At 36.5% G+C, this 25179-nt stretch overlaps 1 protein-coding gene across 1 annotated transcript; it reads right to left on the reverse strand.

The window, feature by feature from the left end:
• Window positions 1–309: 309 nt before the first annotated feature.
• On the reverse strand, window positions 310–23214 carry LOC108716266 (vomeronasal type-2 receptor 26). The gene is made up of 6 exons (XM_041563817.1): window positions 23107–23214; window positions 21364–21546; window positions 11510–12346; window positions 6380–6520; window positions 3997–4120; window positions 310–1565 (listed from the first exon to the last, which is right to left on the reverse strand). Exons 1-6 carry the CDS (start codon window positions 23212–23214, stop codon window positions 664–666), a joined length of 2295 nt encoding a protein of 764 aa, XP_041419751.1. The 3' UTR covers window positions 310–663.
• Between the last annotated feature and the right edge of the window lie 1965 nt (window positions 23215–25179).

Genomic DNA, 25179 nt, shown 5'->3' on the forward strand with positions numbered 1-25179 from the left:
TTTTATATCCAGATTTTTTTAATAAATAAGCAAACATTCTAGTTTTTTTAAAAAATTATTCATTCAAAGTAGAAAAGAACATCTAAAACTTCACAAATTTGATATTTGAATTTTTGATAAATAAGCCCACAAGGGAACACATCCCTCCCCCAGGGTACAGGTACAGTTCCCCATCGTGGGAATTGTTAACCTCTTATATCCCCTACTCATTAACATGACACTTTTATTGAAATAAAATTTTAGTTCACAGTATGCAATGTGTAGTGTCAAAACTTTGCCGAAAATCAATAGTTATGTAATAAATACACTGCACACCTGGAAACTACTCACTCTGCAGTAGTGGTGCTGGTTTTCAGTTGACCCGGCACAGTCCCTTAGCAACAGAAACTTTTTGTTCACGGTTCTGCACTCACACGATGAAGGGATGTTGTACCCCCCAAATGTTGGTGATGATATAAACCAATTAAGAAGGGTACTTTCCCCACTGCAGAAATTTGCAGTATCCGTGAACAAAAAGGTTGCTGTGTCAAAACTTTGCTTCATCTATATAGGCACATTCTTGTCTATCAAATATAGAATATATCCCATGGTTTTACTATTTCTGCTATATCTATGTTACCTGCAAAAGAATGACTATTGTGCTTTCTGAAGGAGAACAATATATCAAGCAATAGGATTTATCTTAAATGTTCTCGTGTTTAATTCAGGTTGAAGAAAAATAATATAACATTTAGGGACAAATATACAGCCCAATAATCCAGCACTAGAGGATAAGATGGCAAATATCTCAACTGCCACCATTCTACTCCCCTTACTGCTCAGGTATGCAGGGACAAATGTCACCCACACACTACAGAACGCCAACATACTGAAAGTGATGTTTTTAGCCTCATTAAATCGGTCGGGGAAATCCTTGGCTAGAAATGCAGCAATGAAACTTAGTAGGGCCAATGTTCCTATATATCCAATAACACAAAAGAAAAGGGATACAGATCCTTCATTACACATTAAAATAACTTTGTCCATTTCTGAAAATGTATCAGCCTCAAAAAAGGGTGGGTGAGAAGCCATCCATACAGCAGAGATTACAGATGAACCCAGAGTGCATATTATAACTAATACAATGGGCACTTTGGTTCCTACATACTTCTTCAGCTTGCTCCCAGGCTTAGTGGCATTGAAGGCAATAATAACTGTGAGAGTTTTAGTCAGTATAGAAGAAACAGAAATAGTAAATACAATTCCAAATGTTACTTGTCGGAGAAGACAACATATTTGTGTTGGGCGTCCAATGAATAATAAAGTGCAAAGGAAACACAACATGAGAGAGATGAGGAGGATACAACTGAGATGTTGGTTATTAGCTTTCACTATCGGAGTGCCCCAATATTTCACAAAGATTCCCAAAACTGTGGAAGTTGTGATGAAGAAGATCAAGGCAATGGAAGTAAAACTGCCTCCCATTGTGTCTGTATAGGAAAGGAAGTTTACAGCTTTAAGGAGACATTCAGTTCTCTCGGTATTAGACTTCTGATACTCAGTACATCTCACACAATTTGCTGCATCTGAAATATAACATATCAAGATGTTAAAGAATTTAAAAAAAACAAAATAATAACACAAAGACAGAAAAATTAAACCTTTTTCAGTTCCCCATGAAATAACTGTAACACAATATACTCTTTGGGTATAACGTGGAATTTCATATTTTATGCAGGCTACCAATCTTTGATATTCCAAGATATTAATTGTGACAGAGACAGAGCGCCATCAGTATTTTAACTCTTTAAGAAGGAGACACAGACATTATTTGACAAACCATATTACAGGAACTTGAGTAAATAGTAGAAAGAAATAGCAGGTTACCTAAGCACACTAGGTCATGATATAATCATTGTTTCTAAATATAATACCACAAGTAACATCAGTGGCATAGGAGGCAAATAAACTAGCTTTAATTAGACATATGCATAGTAGAGACTAGAAGGACACTTTGTGTGGACTTAGATCAAAATCCAAACATAATCCTCAAAGATAATAATACATTGAAAACTGCCCAAATGAGCACAACATGGTTTAACCAACAAAATGGAGGGACCCATAGGGTTACGTTCGCCTATGGTCTAAAAGATCCACATGGTTGGAAATCACCTTGTTCCTAAATTGGGAATAGATTTGTCCAAAAATGTGCCATTGATATGCAAGGAGTATAAAAGGCTAAGCTGCCATGTGCTCAGTTCTTTCCTGTCTCACTTCAGTATGGAGGGATTGTTCCCAGGTGGGGCTCTTGTGGGAAAGGCCCCAGGCTTCTGAGAGAAGCCACAAGGGTGGTGATGTCCATGGTGGGCTTGGGGTAAAGGTTCCCTGTGAAAGAGGCTGGGATGTGCTCACCAGTTCTGCGTGAGCCCTCCGGGAATTTTGAAAAGTTATTACTGGTGAGTCCTCGGTGAGTGATCTGCCTGAGGTAAAGGTATTGGAATGGCTACAGCGTGTGTGTCCCCTGTTTGAGAACAGGTGTTTCATGGGCCTGCAACATGGGAGCCACTACCTCTGTCCAATAAGAGGAGTATTTGGGCAGGTAGCGCTACCTGGGAAAAGTTTAAGAGCTCTTGTGGGAAAAAGGGGCTGAGACTTGCTTTGTCCACCCAAAGTGGAGTGTGGGACTTTTCCCTGATATGACTGTGCCAGCATAGGGAAACTGAATCCACAGGGCAGGGGTATTATTATTTATATGATATTTTGTAAATGAATTTTCATATTTGCCAGTTATATAAAGCTTATTTGTTTTACTGCATTGGTATGTAGTATTTGTCTCCTAGTGGGACATCTCTGTGTGTATCTCTGGAGCCCTGCCATGGAGAGAAATTTTATTTAACAAAGGGGATTCAGGACTAGGGATGGGCGAATTTGACCCGTTTAGCTTCCCCAAAAATTTGCCACCGGCGAAATGTCGCAGACACCCATTAAAGTCTATGGGCATCAAAAAAATTTTGTCGCGTGGCGAAATTGTTTTGACGCACGTCTTGTTTTTTTATGCACGCCGCTATACAAGTCTATGGGCGTAATTTTTTTCAGCGAAAAAGGTGCCCATACCTATTCAGGATCTGTGGATGGGAAGATATTACTGGTGTATATCCTATAATATAGGTGGTGGTCAATATAGGGTTACAAAAGAATACCAGGAAGGCTCCAAAACCTTAAAAAAAGTATTCAGTAACATCAAAGGAATTAACAGAGTTGAGGACGGAAGTGCTTTTGAATTTTTCATGAAATCATGCGTTTTCAATTAAATACTCATGTTTATCTTGACTCAACTCGAACCCAATGTATAACATACTCAAACCCAATGACTGTTTTGGGGGAGAATTTTCTATGAATCAACAAGCAGATGTACCAAACACTATAGGGGAAATGTAATTAAATTCGATAAATTAACACATTTGCACACAAATAAAAATAAAAATTTGCACGTCGCAATGTAATATTCTTCATTAGACTTTTATTGTATTGTGAATCTTAATTGCAAACTCATAAGACGTGCTTGAAGGTAGCGTAAACTTTTAGAGCCATTACAACTCTTTCCTTAAGAAGTTTTATTACATATCGTTATGAGGGACAAAGGGTTCGCAAAGGCAAAGATGATTGATTTTTGAACCTTGACTTTTACAATCAAACAAGGTAATTTACAGAATTTCTGCCTATGGGTTTAAAAAAAAAAACAGAAAAATCAATTTCTGTAAATTAACTTGTTTGATTGTTTGTAAAAGTCATCAAACGTTTTTTGGAGCCAGGTACAAATTCTTATAAATGGCACATAAGGCAGTGTTTGGCTTGCTCAAAAATGATTTTTGTGTGTGTTTGCATGGGGAAAATAACTGCTAATAATAGTAAATACCTGAAATGCTCCTGAAAAAAGTGAAAAACAGATTTTTAAATATGTTTTTCCACAAATTTGTATTTATGGCCTTCAGAAATTACATTTTGTCTACAACTTACCTGTTGTGTTGGACATTTCTCCATCTGCACACTTGATACAGTCATAACAACACAATGGTTTTCCTTCTATTTTAGATTTCCTGTATCCTGGGGAACAGGGTTCATTGCATTGAGATGTAGGAATCTACATGTGGCAGATAAAGATTATTTAGCCTGTGGGCTAAGAATGGCTAAAGCATGTAAATATGGCTGTATAATTTGTAAGCTCTGTAAGAGTTAAAATAAAATGGGTTTATAAATAGCTAATTATGTGATTAATGTATTTCTGACAATAAACAAAAATTGTTCCCTTGTGCAAGCAATCCAATATCGATATCAATCAATATCAAATCCAGTTCTCAAGTTCACATTAGCACATTCCAAAAATCACACCACAGTTTTTTGTTTCTAATGGGAAGCACTGTTAACCCTAATTTTTACTCATTTACAGTAGGGACCATGTACTGGTGAAAGAGGGGAGTCTAAGTGTCTCCTCACCTTCCTCTAACCAGTATTTACTAACACAGTCAGTGCTTTATTAATGGGAGGAGCTGCAGGTCTCTGTGCTCCAAAAATAAATGGCAGAGACATGTGGATGCAGCCTACAAAGTGCACAAGAAAAGCTAATTAGGATCTTTCTTTGCACACTGCATCCTACACTGTAAATGAGACCTATGGTGGCTTGCAACTGTTATTTGTATTTTGCACCCTACTTGCCCCATGCTTAATAAATTTCTTATCAGTCCTCATAAGCGTGACAAAAGCAGATAGTGCTGTATTCATGGGAAACATGCAGTTTTGGAAATCAGAGACCTGCAGCAATTTAAAAAAGTGCAACGTAGGACAGAGCATGAAAGCATGGCAATTTGTGCTAGTTCTTTAGGCACATATTTACTAATACGCGGATCTACTTTTTTTAAAAAAAAATCAAAAAATTCATGTTTTTTATTTCTCTAAAACTCTAAAAATTCCAGATTTATTAAGTGTAAAAACGATGAAAAACTCAAAAACAAATTTTGCCAAGAAAAAACAGTAAAGGTCCCATAAAAGTCAATGGGAACTGCACTGATCATTTTTAACCAAGTGTTTTAGACAATATCAGATTTTATTTTGCTTGTAATTGTCCTCAAATTTATAGAGGTTTTATGGTTTATTCATTTTTTTTCAGATTGTTATGTGTTTTGTTCATACTTTTTTTACTCTGATATTTAGAGGCACATTTACTAAGGGTTGAATATCGAGGGTTAATTAACCTTCGATATTCGACCATCGAAGTAAAATCCTTCAAATACCTCGATCGAACGATTGAAGGAAAAATCCATCCATCAATCGCACAATTGTCCTTCGATCAAAAAAGGCTTAAAAAACTTATGGGGAAGGTCCCCATATGCTAACATTGTAGCTCGGTAAGTTTAATGTGCCGAAGTAGATAGTTGAATTTTATTTTAAAGAGACAGAACTTCGACTATTGAATGGTCAAATAGTCAAACTATTTTTAGTTTGAATCTTTGGATTCTAAGTCGTAGTCGAACGTCGAAGTAGCCTATTCGATGGTCGAAGTACCCAAAAACAAAATTTCGAAATGCGAAGTTTTTTTTACTTCGAATCCTTCACTCAAGCTTAGTAAATGTGCCCCTTAATCTTAATTGTTTCAAAAAGCTCTATTACAAAAATTCAACCTTTAATAAATGGACCTCTTAAAAAAATGATTCTAATGATGTTAGACAAATGTGCTTAACTGATTCTGGGACTGCAAGTCACCTAAATCATTACAACCTACTGGTTACATATTCTAGGAGGACCTCAATATTCTTTTCTTCTAATAAAGGGCAATAACATGGTTTGCCCAGGCCAGGGGCAACCATTCATACATATACGTGAATTTTTCTGATTTTTATAACTTTGGCAGCATCCAGTGAATTGTGATTTTATAAAACTTGTCTCAGATCTTGCACATTCCCACAATGCAGCATTCCCGTAGAATTCTAAGCATCACCGTTTCCCTACAATTTGTTTGTCATATTAATCCTAAACATTCCAACCCCTTTTCAGAAACAACTGTTAATGTTTCATAAATAACAATGTTACATAATTATACAGTTTTTGAAAGATCAAAGTCTTTGGAAATAGTCTGGATAAATGGGATGTTATTAACTTTATGCAGTGAATCATAGTTTTGGGGTTTGGTGATGAGCTAGCAAAAATTCTGTGCTTGTCCCTTCTATGGACATATTTTCCCCCTTTATTCCCAACACCCCTCCAGCTACATTACAGTACAATACACATACACAGATTTAGAGAAAAATGATATAATTGTTACCTTTTTGAAATAAGGACCCCATACTTCATCTCTGCTATTTATATAAAACTGTTTTTCACTGTTTAATAGATAAAATGTTCCAACCTTTTGTCTGATAACTCGACGATGTGGCAGGAAAAAACACTTGACTATATCAAAAGCAAAAGGTGGCTCTCCATTGTCATTAAAGAAGACGGTGTCACCAGTAGATGTCGTAAAAGTCAAATTACGGATGTATTTATTTAGCTAGAATAGGAAATTGAATAAAACATGTAAAGATTCTAAACATGTAAAGAATCTTTCTTAAAGGGATTCTGTCATGATTTTGCTTACTTTTTACCATATAAAATGTAATTCCTAATCCAACATTTTTTTAGTTGTAATATTAGTGTGTAGGCGCCATCTCAGGTCATTTTTCCTGGTCATGTGCTTTCAGAAAGATCCAGTGCTGCACAATGGAACTGCTTTCTGACAGGCTGTTTTTCCTACTCAATGTAACTGAATGTGTCACAGTGGGACCTGGATTTTATGGTTGAGTGTTGTTCTTATTTGTACCAGAGATCTGTTATCTGATTACCTTCCCATTGTTATGCTGATGGGAAAGGAGGAGGTTGATATCACTCCAACTTGTATTACAGCAGTAAAGAGTGACTTAAGTTTATCAAAGCACAAGTCACATGACTGGGGACACCTGGGAAACTGACAATATATCTAACCCCATATCAGATTTCAACATTAAATATAAAAAGATCAGTTTGCTCTTTTTTAAAGAAAAAAACTGATTTCAGCACAGAAGTCTGCTGGAGCAGCACTATTAACTGATGCATTTTGGGGAAAAAACCATGTCCATGACAGTATCCCTTTAAACAAAAAATATACATAGTAACATAGTAAGTTAGGCTGAAAAAAGACACACGTCCATCAGGTTCAACCTTTTTGTTGTTTTTAACCTGCCTGCCAGTTGATCCAGAGAAAGGCAAAAAAATCCCATCTGAAGCCTCTTCAATTTGCCTCAGAGCGGGAAAAAATCCCTTCCTGACGCCAAAATGGGACTAGTCCCTGGATTAACTTGTTCTATGAGCTATCTTCCATAACTCTGTATTCCTTCACTTGCTAAAAAACCATCCAACCTCTTCTTAAAGATATCTAATGTATCAGCCTGTACCACTGATTCAAGGAGACAATTCCATATCTTCACAGCTCTCACTGTAAAAAACCCCTTCCTAATATTTAGCTGGAACCTCTTCTTCTAATCGGAATGGGTGACCTTGTGTCAGCTGGAAAGACCTACTGGTAAATAAAGCATTAGAGAGATTAATATATGATCCCCTTATATATTTATACATAGTTATCATATCACCCCTTAAGCGCCTCTTCTCCAGTGTGAACATCCCCAATTTGGCCAGTCTTTCCTCATATCTAAGATTTTTCATAACTTTTAGCAGCTTAGTTTCCCTCTGGAACCTCTCTAATACAATAATGTGCTGTAAGGAGCATTGGAGACCAAAACTGTACAGCATATTTTAGATGGGGCCTTACCAGTGCTCTATACAGTAGAAAAATGCCCCTCTTTCCGTGAATCAATATCCATTTTAATACAGCTCAAGACCTTATTTGCCCTTGATTCTGCTGACTGCCATTGCTTGCTACAGCCAAGTTTATCATCTACAAGGACTTCAAGGTCTTTTCCATATTGGATTTGTCTAGCGCAGTCCCATTAAGGGTATAAGTGGATATTGTTACATCCCAGGTGCAGGACTTTACATTTATCAACATTGAATCTCATTTGCTGCCCAAATTGCCAGTTTGTCAAGATCCTGTTGCAAGGATGCCACATTCAATACCAACACTGAATAATTTAACAGAAATCAGATCCTTGAATGTCCCTGTAGTTTTTAAAAACAGCGTAGGACCACAACTGTAAAAATGCTTGTCACATTTAGTAATTAGGTATTTCTTAAGATGCAAATGACTGCATGTAATCCTTACACTATACACACACACATATTACAATCATTTTTGAATACCTACAAAACCTGCCCACTAGCTCATTAAGAAAACAACTAAAAGAAAAGAACTATCATAATACATTGTATAAGCATGTACAAATATAGAGATGGGAAGGTTAGTTGGAAGAGGGGTGATTATAGGCTAGGGGGGTTTCCATGATGATAATTCTATAGATTTTTCCAAAATTGAGGGGTATCCCCAGCAGGGAGGCCTGAAGCAGTGGCTGAGAAACTTAATGGCTTCTTAGAGTGAGATTTGGGTTAACAACCTAAATAATCTTGAAACATTGGCTAAATAGCTGATACACGTTTGTTCTATATTCTTTCTGTCCTGCAGCAACTTAGTGCCATTATATTGTAAAGAGGCAGGTGGGTAGGGTTCTATTGAGCCTATAAATTATCCAGGGTTGCCAAACCTTTTATTTATCTGTAATAATGCTGATAAGTTTTTCATTAGTAAATCTCCTGTCAATCTTAATTTTAAACATAGCAAGGTTTTTTGCTTCAGTATTCTGCTTCTTTCTGGCTGCTAGGAAGATATGGTTTAGGAGTTTTATTTTTATTTTGGGGACCACTTTAAGTAGGGATTCCATAAGACCCAGAGTATTGGGGGCATATTTAAGGCTTTGGTTTTAGTAGGGTTTATTACTAGTCCAGAATGTCTACAATACTTTTTTATAAATTAGGTAATGATGTAAGTGGCTGGGATATAAGTATTGTTACATCATCTGCAATTAAGATAAGAGTTTGTAGGATCCTACCTAAAGGCCATAGATATATAGGTAACTTCCTATGGCTATTGCGAAAGGCTCTATAGCTATATCAAGGGGCAACCTTGCTGTGTGCCCTTTTCAAGACCTAGTTTTAGTTTTACATTACCTACAACTATCTGAAATAATATCTATGTAGTGTAGTATAGTACTAATCCATGTAGTGTGTAGAACCAGTGGATTATCTTATAGTGAATTAACCTAGCTTTTGTTGCTATAATATAATTTTGCCCTAAATCGCTTTGCCTATTAGCCTCTTTTAGAGTCTGCCAGAATACGTTTTGCTTAATTGAGTCTAAACATCTTAAGATTCCCCCATCATCCTGGATTCCACATCAAAATGCAGGCTTTCATCTCTTTGAATAATGTCTTTGAATTATCTCTGAATATTGGTGTTGGTGATGGCTGGTCTTAAGTAATCTGAATCTGCCTTTATTTAGGACAGAATTGGGTTGTAATTTAACTAGTATGTTTGGGAAGGTTTTACATTGATATCTCTAGAACTGATAGCACTTGCCTTTCAAAGAACACGTTACAGCAACTAAACAAGAGAGTTACTGATTTAAATATAGACTGAAGGGTTTCTGTGAATGGCCATGATTGTGGACTGGACAGTAGGGACCAGGTTTATCTGTTTTCGAGGGTCACTGAGGAAAGAAAAGCATCCTCAGCTTCTCTTGATAGCAATATTAGTTTTGTATTTATATAATTTAAAAACATGTTTTATATTGGTAGAACTTGCCTCCTTTAGAGGGACCATGTCTACTTGATCTGTATGGATAAGATGAAGCAAGAGATTCAAGCTTTTCATAAGATATCTGACAAATATCCTGGAATCCATTTTAAGCTAAGGGAAAGATTTATCAAAAGTCGAATTTTGAAGTTATGTGAATTTTTTTAACTCTAATAAATTCACAACTGGAATGGGAAGTTATTTATGAAAAAACTTGAATGTGTAATGTTTGATTGACTGTGAAAGACCCGGAAATTTGAATCTAATTCAAATTTGAGTTTTCATCAGAAAAAAAACTTGAATGTGAGGAAGGCAATTAACATTGTCAAATGGTTCAACTGACCACTGCCATTTACTTGTAAATGAATTTGTCAGGTTTTAGGTGGCAAATATAACAGTTTCTAAGGTCAGGGTGTGATCAATCTCACATTCTAATTCAAATTCCAGTTGGTGATTTGACCCCCCCAAAAAAATTGATTTCAAATAACCATTCGAATTTTTGAGCTAAAAAGCTCAAGCAGAATGTCGGAACTTCATCCTGTTTATGGAACACGGTTTAGTGGGCAGTTAAGGACTCTCAGGAGAGCTGAGTTTTGCATGAGATATTTGATAAATACACTTCTAAAAAGTATGAATAGAAAGTTTGCGATTTTTTTTTTTTTTGCAGTGAGCTCTAATCTCACATTTTGATAAATCTGCCCCAGAGGATCAGGTAGTTAGTAAACAAGGAAATAATTGAAAACTTTTGAGTGGGTAATGTTCTACATATTGTCATTAATACCTGAACAGAGAAAGCATCGTTAGTCACCTGAGAGCTAATTACTGATCAATTATATTGAATCATCTTTTTTCATACTCCAAAGTGATTGTTTTCTGATCCACCAAATAAACATTTATTGTTTAAAGTGGACCTGTCACCCAGACACAAAAAGCTGTATAATAAAAGTCCTTTTCAAATTAAACATTAAATCCAATTTCTATTTTTTATTAAAGCATTCATAGCTGTTGTAAACTCTTTTAAAAATCTCAGCTGTCAATCAAATATTGTCTGCCCCTCCTCTATGCCTAGGCAGACAATTACTTTCACTTTCCATTCAGCACTTCCTACATGTCACTTCCCTCCACACATTCCCCCGTTCTCTTTACCATTTAATTGTGTAGCCAGGACATGGGGATGGACATCGGGTCCCCCATTCTGGTGCACAAACAAGATTCTGAGATGATACAAGACTTGTCTTAATAACAGTGTCCACAAAATGGCTCCTGCCTGCTTGCTATAATTATGAATTCCCAGACTGAATGAAGCAAGATTCAAATAATTTATATAGTGTAAATAAAGTTCATTTTGCTTGACTGATATGATAAAATAGGATTTTGAATAATCTTTTTGATTGACGGGTCCCCTTTAAGAACCACTGGCGCCCAACTGATTTATTCAACCTGAGAGCTATAGTAAACTTCAGTACCTTTCTTCTACCAATGTAGTAGGGGCCCTTCTGAGTTGCAGAATTGCTCCTCACCTGGCTGGGTTAAGAGTAGGTAGAAGACAAAACACAGTGTCCCCTGTTGGAAGGTAACAGCACTGCATTTACCCATTGGCTTTATGGTTTCACCTTTACTAATCTTATTGAATTGATCTTGTTTGGAATTTTAGCACCTCTGGATTACACCTATAAAGGCAAAACAGGACAGATAGACAACAGTGTTATGAATAACACCCTACCTGCCATGGCTTTATTTTTGCTGTCAAACTTTTTAATTTGTTTAAGTGTTGGTTAGTCGGTGGCTGAGCAGAGTAGAGATTGTGCAGGGCGTGTGCCAGTGCATAGACTGCAGTGTAAACTCTATAAGTGACTCTGTAACTTAGATTCCAATACACTGATACATCTGCATCACTGAGACTCTCATTCCCTGTGCAGTCTTTAACCACTTCACCTTCCAGAGGTATAAAAGCGACACGTCCTGGCAAATTGCAGTCAAATAAAAATGCCCAGGTATATAGAGTTAAATCATTATCATCTTGGTAGCGATTAGGAGTAAATCGACGGAAAAACTGCTCAAAGCCGGGAATCGCTCCTTCCTGTATTAACAATGTCAAAGATCCATTAAATGTGGTTTTAATTTCTTTATGTCTGTAAGTCATAACTCTGGGGAAAAAAGATGACATTATCCAAAAAAATTTTGGGAGTCGATATCTTGTAAATAGAAATGCAAAGGCATAAGCATATTGTGTGCTTATATACACGACAATCACATGAGCAGGTCTTTTCCTGATTGGCTGAACAATCTCTTCTGTATAACGGTATCTTAAATATATGTCTCTAAGTACAACAGTGAAAGCTAAACAGCCCCCATAACTGGAAAGTGCTGTACTTATCCTTTCCTGGGCTCTGTATCCAGTGTCATCATCTGATATAATGAGTCCGACCCATTTCCAGCCAAAGTGCTTCAGTATCTGCACAATCCCATCAATTTCTGCCTCCTCATTGGGGATAGTTCTGTAGAATGATGGGAACTGGATCCTGTCATTGAGTGCTGGGTCCGTGGTGCTGTAACTGATCTTAAATATAAAGAAGGAAATGTAAAGATGCAACTTATACTATCCAATGTACTTCAGAAAAATCATACTAAAAACATATTTTATTAATTAGTGGATAAAAATTCTCTTCTTATATAGCCTTGGGGAAGAGGAAGTGCTGTATAACTTTTTTGGGGGAAAATCCCCTGTATCCTGTTCAAAAGTATTATTAATATAACAGAAATGGAGGCCCCCAAAAAAACTTAGATATATAAAAAGGATACTTTTTGCAATATTCCCCCCCCCCACAAAGATAGTTTTACAATGCCTTTTTGGGAGATTATTTAATTGCCAGTATACTTTGGGGAAAATGTATCTGATTAAAGGAGAAGGAAAGGCTAATATTAAGTAAGCCTTATCAGAAAGGTCTATATAAATACACCAGTAAACCCTCAAAGTAATGCTGCTCTGAGTCCTCTGTCAAAAGAAACAGCACATTTCTTTCCTTCTATTGTATACTCATGGGCTTCTGTATCAGACTTCCTGTTTTCAGCTTAAACCTCCAGGGCTAGGGCTTGAGCATGCTCAGTTTGCTCCTCTCCCTCCTCCCATCCCTGCTGTAATCTGAGCTCAGAGCCATAAGTGAGCGGGGGGGAGACTCAGGCAGGAAGTGATGTCACACCAAGCTAATATGGCAGCTGCTATCCTAAACAAAGAGAGACAGTGTCTAGAGCTGTTTACTCAGATATGGTAAAGCATTCTAAGGAATAAAAATGGCATTCTAGATTGCACTATTGGGGCTAATCTGTTGGCAATAAACTGTCTTGGAGTTTTCCTTCTCCTTTAAGTGTAGCTACAAACTTAGATATGTGAGAAACTAATAGATCTTTAACCTTGAAGATTGGGGTACACATGAGCTATATGAATAAAGCTGATTTTTTTATTACAGGGAGGATTGTGGATCAATTATCTTAAAATGATCGTAGCTATTTGACATCAATTCTGTGTGTTGTGTGACCCCAAGCTTGACAAGTTGGGCCAGAAGAGGGGTGTTTCAACTGTTTCAAGGAATTACCAAAAGAGGATTAACAGACTGTTTAATTACTGCAGCTAAAATCTAAATCCTCCTACTAGAGGGTTCTTATCAAGATCATAATCAGATTAATATTTGGCAACATGACAAATGTGGCTTTAAAAGAAACATGAGCCTCAAAGAGGTTCTCCTTTCGTTAGTGGCAGCCTCCACTGAAACCAGTCTAGGGGAAAATAATTCAGACACACAAAATGCAGATCTTTTAAAGTTAAATTTATTAGCTTTGTTCTTGCTTTCCTTGGAAAAAATGGCCGACAAATATTTCCTAAGTTGCTCACATAGGCACTTATTTATGAAAGTGAAATCAGATAAAGACTGAGCTTCTCCAGGGCTCCATATCAAAAGAAAATAGTAAATTATGGATCTACTTGCCTGTGGGTATCTAAACATTGATGCAATTTGGGCAAGGCAGAATTTTGTGCTAGAAGTCACGTCTCCCAAGTATCCCACTAACTTTGCCTTCTGCCAGCAATCATAATTTGGAATTTGAATTCCTGCTCCAGACATTATGGCCAACATATCGTAGAGAGTTTTCACTTCATTTGCACAAGAGTCATATATCTTGTATCCCAGGGAAATATTCGGTAAAATTTTTGAACTCTTATTTATTTCATCAACTGCAAATTGGAAAGCCAAATAATGGCGATAGTTTTGTAATGATGGCTTGGTGGATATATTTACCTTTAATTAATTTATCCAAATAAATCGTATGCTGTAATACAGAAGTAGCTCACAGGAAAATCTATTATTTAGTGAAGACAATGATGAATCAAGAGGATCATTTTGTCTTTTCAAATAGCTACTTACAATCAATGTTTTTTTATCTAGAATTTCCTTATCTCCTGCTTAACACCACAAACATTCTTAATATATGTTTCAAATAGTTTTTCATATTGAACAATAGTAAAAACATGAATAAGAGTTATATTTAAGAGGCTGCTAACAAATGAGCATTATTTAAATGTGACATTATCCTGTGACCTTTTCTGAACTTTCAGAACACTTTAAGCAGGAGTAATAATGCAGATTTCCAAGTGCTAGCATAAACAATAAATGAATTAAGAAAAATCATAACAAGTGTGATTGTAATTTTGATGTTTCACAGTCATTCTGGAAAGAGGCATTTTGTGCAATCGTGATTTGTTAACACATTTCATATTTATTGTTTTTTTTATTTAAAAAGCAATACAATTAAAATAAAATTTAAAAAAAAAAAAAAATTAAATTGAAAATCGTGCCACCTAAGATGCCATAGCAGTCAAACAAGTTGAAGTTCAGGGTTTCACCCACTTTCTATTAATTTCTATGGGATCTTTAGAAGTGCATTTATCATTAAGTGACAGTTAGTGTCCACCATTTGTTAAATATGCCTCTTGAAATCTGATAGGAATGAATAGAAAGTGTGCACATTTTTGTAAACTCTAATCTCACATTTCGATGAATCTGCCCCTATGTAATCACAGTGAAGCCATTAGATATTTTCTCAGAAATACGAAAGCAATTGCAGAATTTATTTTAAAAAAATGTTATAGTATGGAAAATATTGCCATCGAGTTTTGTTACTTTTTTTCACATTTGTGATTATTTTACTGTGGTCATGCAGATATTGATAAATATGCCCCTGAGCAGTTTTACAACATTCATTCATATAATTTCAACTACAGGTATGGGATCCATTATCCAGAAAGCACTGAATTACAGGAAAGCCGCATCCCATAAACTCAATTTTAATCAAATAATTTACATTTTACCAAAAGATTTCCTCTTTTTTCTATAACAAAGCAGTAGCTTGCATTTGATCCCAACTAAGATATAATTAATTCTTATGGATTTATTTAATGTTTAAATGGTTTTTAGCAGATTTAAGACAAGGTGATCCAAAGACACATTATCTGGAAAACTCAGGATAACAGTTTTAATTGCAGTGCTTACTTAGAGATAAATTAGCTGTGGTTTCAGCACTGGAATCTTGCTACTACCAGGTTTTTGAAAATCCAATAAACTTTAGTTTCTCATTATCTTAGTCACATGTTCCCTGTTAATACCCCACATACCTCATTGCTTTATGGTGTCATTACCCATTATAGTTGTATGGTGAAATGTTGTGTGAACACGTATATGCTTCTCTAGATATTTTTAAATCATTTCTCACTGGCTGATACAGCAGTGCTTTTCTATCGCTGGAATTATTTCAGCCATTTAAACAATACACTGGTGTAATTATGATGATTCTTTTCCCATATTTCACTTGTAGTATGTCCAAAGCCTTTCAACATAGGGAGAGGACAAACCGAAAAGTATTATAGAGCAGGCACTCAAATGAAGGCAATATTTCACCAAGTAGTTGTAGCAAAGTAAAAAAGGTTTATTGTGTTCACAAAAAGGCTGTCGACACAATAAACCGTTTTTACTTTGCTACAATTACTTGGTGGAAGATTGCCTTCATTTGAGTGCCTGCTCCATAATACTTTTTGGTTTGTCCGCTCCCTATGCTGAGGACTTCAGTCAGTGCACCTGGGCCACATCCCTAATGTGGGGAGTAATAATTCTACTTTATGGAGACCCTCTTCAAGTTTTGCTATACTCATGAAAAACCCGAATAACTTTTTTTTGGGCTTTATCCCAAATTGCTCAAATGTTTCGGGGCTTTTTCCCCAAATCAATAAAAATTTTCAAGTTTTTGCCTGAAAACCCTAAAAAACTAAGATTTTTCAGCTAAACCCAGCTCAGACCACAGAAACTTCAAATTTACCTATACAGGACCTCGACAGGTCTGAGATGGCGGATTTTCTGATTCAATCACTTTGCAGCATCGGGGTATAAAATATCTCAAAAAATTTGAGGTTTTAAAGTTTTTCGAGATTTTAACATTTAAATTTTAATAAATAACCCCCTTAATATGTGTTAAGCCAAGAAAATGTGAAAGACAGGTAGTGCTATTGGTGGAGAAACCTTTCCCTACAAATCAATGTAATCAGAGCAGGGCTAATGTATACTGTAGCTTCTGTACATCACATCTCAGTAAATAACACAGAGACAAGTACTTACCGTGTACATGAATATTCAGATGGATATGATTGATATGTATTCTGCTGTAAAATAATATATTCACTTAACCATATAAAAGCTGCAATAACAACGTCCCCAGCTTTAAATTTGACTGGATAATTGTGACCTCTTAAAGTGCACCCATGTCTGGAATTGATCTGATTGGCGGATGCCGCTGATACCTCTGATACCACAAGCAGCAATATTATCAGCGTTAGCATGTTTCTTTCAGTGGAAATAGACAGGTACAGTAGCAGCCTCCCATAATGTCAGTCTCCAACAGCAGAGCCAAGTTATACTTTCGTCAGGCTCTTAAATATCATTTTCAAGTGAGAATTTTAAGACAAAGTCTGTTTGTGAACTTTTAATCGTAGTTCACAAATACAAGTCCTAATGTTCCCAGTTACAAAAGGGAAACACAAGGATTATCATGTAGAGCAGTCCTGTCCAACTGGTGGTCCACAGGCCACATCAGGACTAGTGATGCCAATTTGTGAAACGGCGCCGGCGTCTTGTTTTTGATGCCAGCTACCTTTTTACTGAATAAATTCTTGATGTGGGGGTTGACATGTCCTTTAAATGGTATCATTACTGAGATTAACTGATCCCTGCATTTTTTTACACCTTAATTCAGACAGTAAGGTCCTGCATTGTTCATACCTGTAACTCCTCTATTGTTCACACCGCTTAGACCTATACTTTTCACACCCCTGACCCAGACTGAAAGTTCATCTGTTCACACTTCTTTTCACTTAAGGACACTGAAGATGAGCGAGACCACAATGACCTAATAGACACTGTCTGTGACCCGGTGAGTATCATTAGTTGTCTTTAGCTGTCCTTGCAACAGGATCTTGACTAACTGGCAATCTGGGCAGCTGTCAAATGAGATTCAATGTTGATAAATGTAAAGTCGTGCACCTGGGATGTAACAATATCCACTTATACCCTTAATGGGACTGCACTAGGCAAATCCATTATGGAAAAGGGGCTTGGAGTCCTTGTAGATAATAAACTTGTCTGTAGCAAGTAATGCCAGTCAGCAGCATCAAGGGCAAATAAGGTCTTGAGCTGTATTAAAAGGGGCATAGAGTCAAGGGAGGAGGGGGTCATTCTTCCACTGTATAGAGCACTGGTAAGGCCCCATCTAGAATATGCCGTACAGTTTTGGTCTCCATCACTCAAACAGGACATTATTGTATTAGAGAGGGTCCAATGTATGGGGGGGGGAGGGTACCCTAAAAATTTTTTTTTCGATTTTCAGCCTATCACCCTATAAAAAGTATAAGACACCAGTGTTTTTTTGGGACTTAGGGATGGTTCTCTATTGAACTTCGCCTGGTCTGAGGTGGCGAAGTAAAGTCTGGCGCAAGAGGTAACGTTCATGAAAATCCACAAATTAGCGAATTAGCGTAGTTACGTCCCTTCGCCATAGCACAACTTCGCCTGACGTAAGGGTGCGAAGTAGCGATAGAGTAGGTCCACTTCGCTAGCGAATTAATGCCAGCATCTATTAGTAAATCGGCAAAATGACGTCACACTAGTGAATTTTTGCTACCATTAGCCACTTCGCCATTTAGTAAATTTGCCCCTTGGGGAGCAACACAAGCATGAAAACAATTCCTGGGGGGCCAAACATGGGCTGTGATTGGTTATTTGGTAGCCCTTATGTGTACTGGCAGTTTCAGGAGATTCTGTTTAGCAGTAGATCTTGTTTTTATACAACCAAAACTTGCCTCCAAGCCAGAAATTAAAAAAATCAGCACCTGCTTTGAGGCCACTGGGAGAAACATCCAAGATGTTGGTGAGCAACATGTTACTCATGAGCCACTGGATGGGGATCACTGCAGTATGGCCTATTGGGTCCAACATTCTTGATGAAAATGTTAAAAACTCCAGGATTGGCAACACAAACTGGTGTGTTTGCAGTTGATGTGTCTCTATGCCTACATTCACTGAATCTATATGTTGTCATGAGCTTGATGATCTAAAATAACACCTCAGTGAAGACATCTCCTGCATTAACCAGCTGTAAAAGAGATAATACTGTGTGAGGATATGTTAACATTGATGAGTTGATTCCATAACAAAGTTTCAGCAAGTCAGTTTAAAGAACACAAGCACCGGTATGTTAAATATCACAAACTATTTTGAAAAGTTGCCATTTTTTGTGGTTGTGAAATAAGTTGTACAAAAGGAGATTGTATTTCAAACTGGCATAAATAGAGACAACCCATTGGCAAACAATCAGCTTTTACATTTCAGTGGTCACTGACAAGTTAGAAAACAAAAGGTGATTTCTGTCTCTAGTGTTGATCAATAAACCTCTCACTGTACATTGTAAAAATCACTGAACCCTCTAAACCAGGGGTGTCCAAACTTTTTGCAACGAGGGCCAGATTTACTGAGGTGAAAATGTGTGAGGGTCGACCATTCAGCCTAATATTCATTGCGATGTAGCTATCTTGTGATCAGGATCATTCACTCCTGGAGATGGACGCTTACACGGTGTTTAGGATGTGGAGAAGTGGAGTCTGTTTGGACTTATTCTCTGCGCCTCATTTAAACAAGGAATCGCGTAGCCGTAGCAGTATTATTTGGGCACATGATTAGTGAAATGATGGTCTATACTGCTGCCTGTGAGCTGAAGGTGTTATCAATAGATACGTAATGGCACATAGTGACGAGCTGCTCTCACATACGTCTTTATTTTACTGTATTGGAACGTCAGTACGTCTATTGCACCTTCAGCTCTAAAAAAGTATGGGAGAGCGCGTGTCAGTGTGTGTCTATTACTAACCCCTTCAGCACACAGGCAGCAGTATAGACCAAGTGGCAGATCATTTCACTAATGTGCCCAAATATTACTGCTACGGCCACGCAATTCCAGATTGTACTGTGCTGGGGGGCCGCATTATTATCAATTTCATGATGTAGGCTGAGGGCCGGTGTAAATTATATAATGGGCCACAATTGGCCTACAGGGCCTGACTTTGGACATGCCTGCTCTAAACGGATGCATTGGAAAGACTGGGTAACAAACCAATGTTATTTAAATGAGTTAAGGTTGTCCACTATGTACATGTAAGCTAGTTATTGAAATGTATAAAATAATGTGTTAAAAATATAAATTGTAATTCATTTTTACATTCATTTTTTTCTTTACATTTCTTCGCAAAGCAGCTTATAGATCGTTTACGGTTTGGATCCATGGCTTTCTAGGGCTCGAAGAATCGCCTGCTGATCCCATCTTGTATTGTTCAAACTCTTGCGTCCACGGAGCACCAGCAGGTTTAAAACATCCGTTTATTTGAAAGTCATTAAAATGTGCAAACAGAGCGTAATGAGCTCAATAGCTCCATAGCTTTGATGCATTTCGTGGACAAACCACTACCTCAAAAAGTATTGTTCAAACTGTATGATTCACATTTTCTGACCCAGAGGGAAAATACACGACAATTTTGAATGACGGGCAGGCACCACTCGGGGACACCAAATCAAACAGTCAATGGAATCCAGGAGCCAAAATTATGAATAGTAGAAAAAAATTGTTATTTTACATTGTATAGAAAAAGCTAAAAGCCTCACGAATTTCGTGTCCCTCCTGGACACTTAATCAGGAGAGGATAAAATAGTACCAAATATTTGTGGAGGGAATAGAACTTCTGACTTTCTAAGAAAAGAAGCCAAATGGATTTTCCACCTAGGAACCAGACAACCATTAGGTTTAAACTAAACTTTGATATCTCTTTTCTATATTTGTATTTATATTTGTTTATATTTATGCATCTATATTAATTTGTATTTTTTGAATATTTGTGTGTATATATATATACATATATATATATATATATATATATAGTTATACATTAATTTGCATATATAAATAAACTTATAAAAAGTTGTGTGACCAAAGTCTCTGAATCTTCCCCTTTGTTATCTGACCCGACAGTCCTCGTTTCTCCTCGAATAAAAAGCAGGAATCCAAGATTTTTTTTAAGGGTCAGCGCTAATTCAAAGCTCAGGGGAAAAAAATATGATGAAATAGGGAAAAACATTTTTTTTATAGTGTAGTAATTACTGAGAGTTGTAGTTCCACAACCAAAATGAACTCTTTGGTGCAGTTACCCTTTACGATTCACAACGTGTGGCTATTAGATGGGTACTTACAGACGTTTAAGTCTAACACATGCACATCAGGATTTGTAGAAAATGAAGCTGTAGAATATTCTTTCTAGCTGGAGGAGGTTATAAATGTGCAAATATAGTGTAAAATCCTTTTTATTTGTATAACAGTAAAAACCAATTGGTTACACTCACATTTCAGTAGTTAAAATAGGCATAACGTCTCTTTTTCATGCAAGTCCGTGCTGCTACAAGTCTTTCCAGAGGTTTGTGTTAAAGGTTCTGACCCGCGTTTCCTTCACGCTCCACTTGTTGCTTGTTACTTCCTGGACGCTTGGATGTGACATCAGTCGCCTATGTACATTCATTTGCATTATGTTTATAAAATGTACCTAAACAAATATATTTTTTTTATCTATCTAATACTTAGTTGTACTTTAACTATACAGATTGTGATTCTACAAATGAGCCACTAGGGGCAAGGACATACAGACATACATCTATTTTAACTCCGCCCAAGATACTTCCTATTGGCTCCCTTTCTTTTAAATACTGTGCATGTATCAGAAACAAGTTAGCCTACGATTAAGTGTCCAGGAGTGACACAAAATGTGTCAGGCTTTTAGCTTTTTATATACAATGTAAGATAATGATTTTTTTCTACCATTCAAAATTTTGCCTCCTGGATTCCATTGACTGTTTGATTTGGTGTTTTCCGGAGTGGTGCCTGCCCGCCATTCAAAATTTTCGTGTGTTGCTCCCCTTGCTGAAGGTCTGGGGCATGAGCACTCACCAAGAAAAGCGGTAAGCTTGTCCTTTTATTTGGATTATCCGTGCTTCCTATGATAGGGAAAATATACAGGTTTCTTTTATGCAGAGGATATCGATGCTGGTGACATGGCATTGGATTTTTAGTATTGGTGACACCCAGAGGGGTAATTAGAGTTTGGCTTGATTCCCGGCAAGTCTTTTTCCCCTTTCCAACAAATGAGAAATTAGTAATGAACAAAATGTAATATTTGCTTTGCAATGTTATCAATAAAAACTGTCTTGAGCAAAAAAAAAAAACAATTTATTTGGAAAATGTCATTCATTTATTGCATAACACAATACAAAGTGATGTTATTATTAGGCTGTACAAAAGTAAAACACTATCATAGGTAAAATGTTGCAGTCTGGTGCATTTTTGACTTTCCAGGTTGAGCAAGTGTATCCTCAAATTTTAATCTTCAGTGCAAGCCTATTAGGATGGCATACGGTAATGAACACACCTACTACTAAAACTACTGTACTGAGAGGTGTTCATGTACATTTCAGTTCAATAGGAAAATCTAGATACTGTAGATGCTTGGCCACCATTGAAGCTTTGTCTGGTTTTTGTAAAGGTGCAATATTTGGAGGTAGCTTACGGTGATTGTCAATAGTGGGTATTTTGAGGCGGCATGATGCACATTCTACATCTTGAATTATGTCGCACATGAACATTTAACTTGTTTCTTGATACACTGCCTTTACCACCCAATCCTTTATAGCCTTGCTAAATTCAAATTTGTGTCGTGGTGCTCCCAAATGGTCACCACCATCACATAGTTTTTTTTACCAATGCTTGTCCACGGTTGATGTTGAACTGATGGTCAAAAATGGCCAGCTGTGTTCTACATAGCATCCCATCGTAAAAATAATGGTTGTGGTTTGATCGATATTTCAATACGGTACTGTGAAATGTTTTAAGATTACCTGTATGTCAGAAATTGGACAATTTCTTCTCAGTTTTTCTTCTTACTTGCTGCTGTCAGCTTGGAACATAAAGATTTTCCAAATGCCATAAGTCAAATTTGTGACATATTAAAGGATATTCATCTTTCAAGATTTTCTTTACCAACTTGTGCCGGTCAGTGGATACAATTTTAACATTTATTTTCTCATCAATTAGTTCATTCAGACATATCTTTAAGACTTCCCTCTCCAAATTATTGGAGCATACTGAAGGGGATACTTGCTGTATGTCAAAATGTAAGACTTTTTTAGTTGTCTGTTCCATTAGGGTATACACAAAGTATTTAGCTGAGTAACCTGGACTGTCACATTGTCTGTCCCCAGATAATGCTACAGCCTTACCCTCAAATTCTTTAATGAGTTATTTTTTTTCAGAACCCAGTGATGGTTGACAACAGAAAAATGTACATATACTGGTATCTGTAAAACGATGCCTGAGAAATTTGATGGAAATACAAAAGTTGATTCATCGATTAAACCTTGAAAAAATGTGATCTACTTAGCAAGATTGCTGCGTCCATTATTATATTGCCATAATGCAGTCTCCCTGTATGTGGCTGACTGTCCCATTAATGGAAATGATGCCCAGAAGAACATACAGCTTTAACTAAATTGAGCCTTGAACATATTTTTTAATTCTCCTTATTGAACTGCTACATGATGGTTGTTGGGTGCATTTTGCAGAAAACAATAATTTGTCTAGACAAGATTCGAACACAATGAAGGTTTTATCACTTGTGTTAATTGTCCCTGTTTCTACATGATTCATATCATCTCTAATTGTTAACTCAGGATCTTCATCATAATCGTCATTTACAAATGTGAAATATTCAAGTGTCTTTGTGTGGCATGTAGGATTCATCTGCATCTTGAAAATCACTTTCTGGAGAACTGTCCATATTTGAAGGAAGTTGTGTCTTCCATTTCTTTTCTTATATCAGAAAGAACTATTTTCCAACCATGGTGTAATTGCTACGGGTCCACCAGGGACAGATTTTATAGGTGTGAATGAAACTCATTTTTGCTGAAGGAAAGTCATACTTTCTGCACTAAAAAAAGATTGAAATCTGAAAGGTCACACATTGTGCTTTGATCTTTCATTTTCACAGCAGTACACAAAGCATTTTTCCTGCCAAGTATTGGATTAGTACTGGTGACTTTTTTCTTTTATTAATGTAAAATAGTCTGTAGAGATGCCAATGACTCTGCATACTCTGGGCTTTTGAGTTTTTCCTTTAATTCCAACCATGCTGCCATCAGAATTTTTCAAAACTTTCCAAAAAAAGGAAGAAACAGCTAATGAAGATGTTCTTGACAGATAAAACTGACATGCTTCTTTTACAGGATCAATTTTTTGACCTATTTCTTCAGGAACAGCAATAGAGCTCTGTTTATTAAAAATACTGGGTATGGCATTCTTTTTGAGATCTCTTGTTTTCTCTTAGGTTTATAGCAGTCCTCAGTTAAATGTACCAAGCATAATCTATAGTTATCTGGTTCTTTTCAGCATTTGGAAATATCTTAAGATCTTCACAATTCTAACCTGTAGCCATAAGACATTTTATAATCTGCTCCAAATTTTGTTGGAAATGCATGAAGAATTACATTTGCAGGCATAGGCTTCTCTTTGCTGCCATGGGAACATCCATCAACAATGCACCTTGGCATTTTTAATGCTGTCAGAGAAATTTATGATTAGATTTCAATAATGTAATTTACTCATTTACTGTATATTATTAATAGTCTGGACATTACACGTGTGTGATTTCACAAATGGTATAAACTCAGTTTTGAAAATATTTTGATAAAATTCTATTCAATCGCATATAATGCCGAGACTGATCTATGTGTGTGTTTTACTGATCACGAGGAAAAGTTTGTAGAGCAAATTAGGCCACATTATTTAAGCCCTAGGTGCAAGTGCAATAGTACTAACGGGCAGTTCTCTGTACTATGAAACTGAGCACAGAGGCCTGTGGCTATTTGTTCTCACTCAAGTGTTGGGACATGTTTTGTCAGTAATTAAATGTTCACGACTGACAATATTTTCCAAAAGGCAATAAAGTTTGCTCAAAGTTTCCTCGTCAGGAAATCAACTTAGTGCAGTGTATGCTTTCCCACTGCCAATGAATGTTAAAATCAATATTTATTCAGTACAAAATTTAAAAAAGTAGGCATAGAGACTCATTGATGCTCCGCCTTACGCGTTTCATACCCACTGGTACTTAATCATAGGCACCAGTAATGCTACATTTGGCTCCAACATTTAAACCCATTGAGATCCCTCCCTCAAACCTTAAAACCAATAACCTGTTGCCACATCACACTCTGATGTTAAAGCAACAATGCATATCAAATCAATTAGGTCACATAATCCTTTTCGTATGCCCTTACTTTAAACAAATTAGCACAAATCCCTTGGTATTTTCTAAACAATATTCCTGTCACATAATTAACGCATCAAGCCATTACATATTAAAAGCAATATAGTATAATATACACATTGAATGTCATTACTTTACAATGAAAAGATTCTAGTAATACAAATACATATCATAAATATTTTGAATGTTTTAACCCTGTATCATCTGAGCCATGTATCAAGTAAAATATGTTAAACTCATCGTTTAAACCAAGTTGCAATTTTTAATCTGACTCAGGTGATCGCGTGTGCGCTCTTTAGGTGTTCTATTTGTGCACCCCACATACTGTTTTTGACATTTTAAACATGTCACCAGATAGACCACCGTGGATGTATTGCAATGTAAATAATCTCTAATCTTTAATCTTTTACTTGTTACAGTTGATTTAAACTCCTTTGATATTTTTAAAT

Source organism: Xenopus laevis, chromosome 5L, assembly GCF_017654675.1.
Source record: "Xenopus laevis strain J_2021 chromosome 5L, Xenopus_laevis_v10.1, whole genome shotgun sequence".
NCBI classification, from domain to species: domain Eukaryota; kingdom Metazoa; phylum Chordata; class Amphibia; order Anura; family Pipidae; genus Xenopus; species Xenopus laevis.

Excerpts from the sequence above, each read along its gene's own strand:
- LOC108716266 (XM_041563817.1), bottom strand. The coding sequence starts at position 23,214 with ATGCAGATGAATCCTACATGCCACACAAAGACACTTGAATATTTCACA. Across the intron at positions 21,547-23,106 it reads TTAGAGATGATATGAATCAT|GGGAAAAAGACTTGCCGGGA; the intron begins GTAGAAACAGGG and ends TTTGTTGGAAAG. Across the intron at positions 4,121-6,379 it reads GTCGAGTTATCAGACAAAAG|ATTCCTACATCTCAATGCAA; the intron begins GTTGGAACATTT and ends TGCCACATGTAG.